At 34.1% G+C, this 3,596-nt stretch overlaps 1 protein-coding gene across 1 annotated transcript; it reads left to right on the top strand.

Annotated features, from left to right (window-relative positions):
• The first annotated feature begins 1,019 nt into the window (after positions 1–1,019).
• On the top strand, positions 1,020–2,985 carry LOC136221733 (probable flavin-containing monooxygenase 1). Its single transcript, XM_066009168.1, has 4 exons — positions 1,020–1,760; positions 1,829–2,004; positions 2,075–2,427; positions 2,499–2,985. Exons 1-4 carry the CDS (start codon positions 1,085–1,087, stop codon positions 2,845–2,847), a joined length of 1,554 nt encoding a protein of 517 aa, XP_065865240.1. The 5' UTR covers positions 1,020–1,084; the 3' UTR covers positions 2,848–2,985.
• Positions 2,986–3,596: the final 611 nt, after the last annotated feature.

Here is a 3,596-nt window from a genome sequence, read left to right as displayed (position 1 = left end):
ACTTGACTTCGGAATATGGTACAGCCAAGTTGTTAATTTCAAATTAATTGGCTTTACCGACAGCGATTGGGCTGGGTGTCTGGATGATCGGAAGAGTACATCAGGTTATGCGTTCAATCTTGGTTCAGGTGCCATCTCTTGGAGCTCAAAAAAACAAGCAACAACAGCTTTGTCATCTTCAGAAGGTGAATACGTAGCAGCAACTTCAGCAGCATGTCAGGCGGTATGGATGAGAAGAATTCTTGAAGAAGTTGGTCATGAACAAAGAGAAGCAACTCAGATTTTTTGTGATAACAAGTCAGCAATCTTCATGACAAAAAATCCATCATTCCATAGCAGAACCAAGCATATCAGTATTCGTGTTCACTTCATTAGAGATCTTGTGGCTGAAGGACAAGTTGGCTTATTTCACTGCAGTACACAGGAGCAAGTTGCTGATATACTCACTAAGTCACTTCCTCTTGAAAAACATGTGTATCTCAGGTCCAGGCTTGGTGTTTGCAGGTTTGAATTAAGAGGGGCTGTCGAGAATTAATTAAAACCTGACTTAGTCTTTTAATTGACTTAGTCTTTCAACTGCAGTAGTTTTTCATATATTTGTTCCTTGATTTTCTGAGTTGTAGTTCCTCAAATAACTCTCTAATTTGTTGAGAGATTTTCTAGCTTTTCAGTTTTCTCTGTAAGCCTATATATAGGCACTTCTCTTTACTTTCATTTTCAACAGATAAAAAAGGCACAAAAGCTTCCCTGATCTTCAGTTTGTATTTTCTTATTTCTTTCAATTTCTAACATCATCAACTAATCATTCATAATGAGAGTGTGTACATCTCTGTTTTAGTTAATTGAGTGTATTAGAAATTTACCTTGGTGAAATAAAAACAACTATTTATAAATTGATCCATAGGTATTATCTATTGAGAAAAGTTAAATGATTAAAAAATGATGAATTATTGAGACGATAAAAGCAAGAGTTTACACGTTGGTAAGCATTGAAATTTGCAATATGACAAAGAAAAGGGAATCTGACTGCTACTATTTATAAACATATCCATCCATTAGAGCAATTGAAATTGAGAAATAAGGGATGGAGAAGCAGATAGCAATAATAGGAGGTGGAATAAGTGGTCTTCTGGCCTGTAAATACACACTTTCAAAAGGTTTTCATCCGATTGTTTTTGAAGCTAAAAGCAGCATAGGTGGTGTTTGGACTAACACTGTTGAGACCACTAAGCTTCAAACACCTAAACCAGCTTATGAGTTCTCAGATTTTCCATGGCCAGATTCCATCCCAGAAATGTTCCCTACTTCCAAACAAGTCTTAGATTATATTGAATCCTACGCTTCCCATTTTGATTTGATCAAACATATCAAATTCAACACTAAAGTAGTTGGGATCAATTATGAAGGTCCATCTGATGAAGAGATGGATTCATGGAGTCTTTGGGGCGGAAATGGTGAAGCTTTCTCTTCTAGAGGGAAGTGGGAAATCCAAGTACAACATTCTGAAAGCCATTCAAATGAGGTATACAAAGTAGACTTTGTAATCCTTTGCTTGGGAAGATTTAGCGATGTACCAAATATTCCAGAATTTCCACAAGGAAAAGGACCTGAAGCTTTCGATGGTGAAGTGATACACGCCATGGATTATATGAACATGGATAATGAATCTGCTAGAAACTTTGTTAAAGGGAAGAAAGTAACAGTTGTTGGCCTTCAAAAATTTGCCATGGATATTGCAATGGAATGCTCTGCAGCAAACGGTATATATATCTATTGTATGTTATAGTAGTATATATATATATAGTCTTAATTATGAATGATTTTGCAGGAATCGAATATCCGTGCACATTATTATACAGGAAAGAGCATTGGAATCTTCCAGACTATCTTCCATGGGGAATACCTTTAGGATATTTATATCTAAATAGATTCTCAGAGCTTTTGGTTCACAAGCCTGGTGAAAATTTCTTCGACAGTCTCTTGGCAACATTTCTTTCACCTGTGGTAAGTAAATGTAAATCTTTTCTATTTATTTTGACAATATTTACTAATTGAACATATATATTTTATACAGAGATGGGCGTTTTCAAAATTTGTAGAAAGCCACATAAAGAAGAAGCTAGGTTTGGAAAAGTTCGGAATGGTGCCTGAACATAGTTTTCATGAAGAAATAAATTCATGTACAATATCAACAGTTCCAGATGATTTTTATGAGAAAGTGGAAGAGGGAAGTATAATACTCAAGAAAGCTCCAACATTCAGCTTCTCCAAACAAGGAATTAATGTCGAAGGTAATAGTACAGAGGCTGATCTTGTTATTTTTGGTACAGGATTTAGAGGAGACATAAAGCTCCAAAATATATTTGTCTCCACAAAATTTCAACAATGCATAATTGGATCCAATGATTCATCACTTCCCTTGTACAGGTTAGTGCTGTTCTTTTATTTTTACACATCAACCCTTTCATCATTTAATTTTGTTATAAACATACATGTAGGGAATGCATCCATCCTCGGATTCCACAGTTGGCAATAATAGGATATTCAGAAAGTGCAGCGAATTTGTACACATCAGAGATGAGGTGCAAATGGGTAGCTGAACTAGTTGATGAGAAGATAAAGATAGATAGCATTAAAGAGATGGAAAAAGATATTAAAGAATGGGATGCTTATAAGAAAAGATATGCTGGACCATATTACAAAAGATCATGTATAGCAGCTCTTCATATATGGTATAATGATCAATTATGCAGAGATATGGGTTGGAATCCCAAACGTAAAAATGGTTTCTTTGCTGAGCTCTTCCAGCCTTACGGGCCCAAGGATTATGTTTCACCTTCACCTTGATTCTATTCAAACAAACATGTCATTTTCTACTCTTTTTCTTACTGCAAAATTTCTAAAATGAATCCCGCTCAAAATCCTTCTACGCTATTCAACCTATTCTTATTTTATAGTAGTTGCATCTACAATATAATTAACTTTTATCTATTCGCACGTAGTAAAAACACAACTTAAATAAGTTTATATTTGATGTATGATTGAATCAAAATGTTGTGTATTATGAAACAAAAAAATTCTCTCCAAAGACATATATTATGGAAGCGCATGAAATAAAAGTTAAGAATTAGGTTCTCAACCACCAATTCACCAAAAGGAAAAACACATGGATTTTCAGCACTACCAAAATAATATATTAGTTATTTACGGAATACATTTTTTGGGATAAAGTATTAGGCCAAACGTTTTTAGAAAAGTATCAATATAGGTTTTACACATAAAATAGTATGTTTAAAAAAAATAACAATTTAAGCTTCGATAACGAAATATGACACGTCATTCATACTATTCCGTTCAGTTTTGGTTTCCCTTTCCACCTACCATTGACAGAATTTAACGGAGTAATATGAACGGCGTGTCACGTTCCGTTATCAAAGCCTAAATTAATACTCTATTTTAAACGTTAAACCTATATTGGTGTTATTTTATACGTGAAGCCTAAATTGATACTTCCCTAAAAATCATAAACTCATTTTGGTACTTTATCCTACATTTTTTTTTATCTTTCAGATATGCATTAGTATTTGGATATATTC

This window comes from Euphorbia lathyris, chromosome 3 (assembly GCF_963576675.1).
Source record: "Euphorbia lathyris chromosome 3, ddEupLath1.1, whole genome shotgun sequence".
Classification (NCBI taxonomy): Eukaryota; Viridiplantae; Streptophyta; class Magnoliopsida; order Malpighiales; family Euphorbiaceae; genus Euphorbia; species Euphorbia lathyris.
Note: the sequence above shows the minus strand (reverse complement) of the source record. Positions and strands in the feature narration are given on the sequence as shown.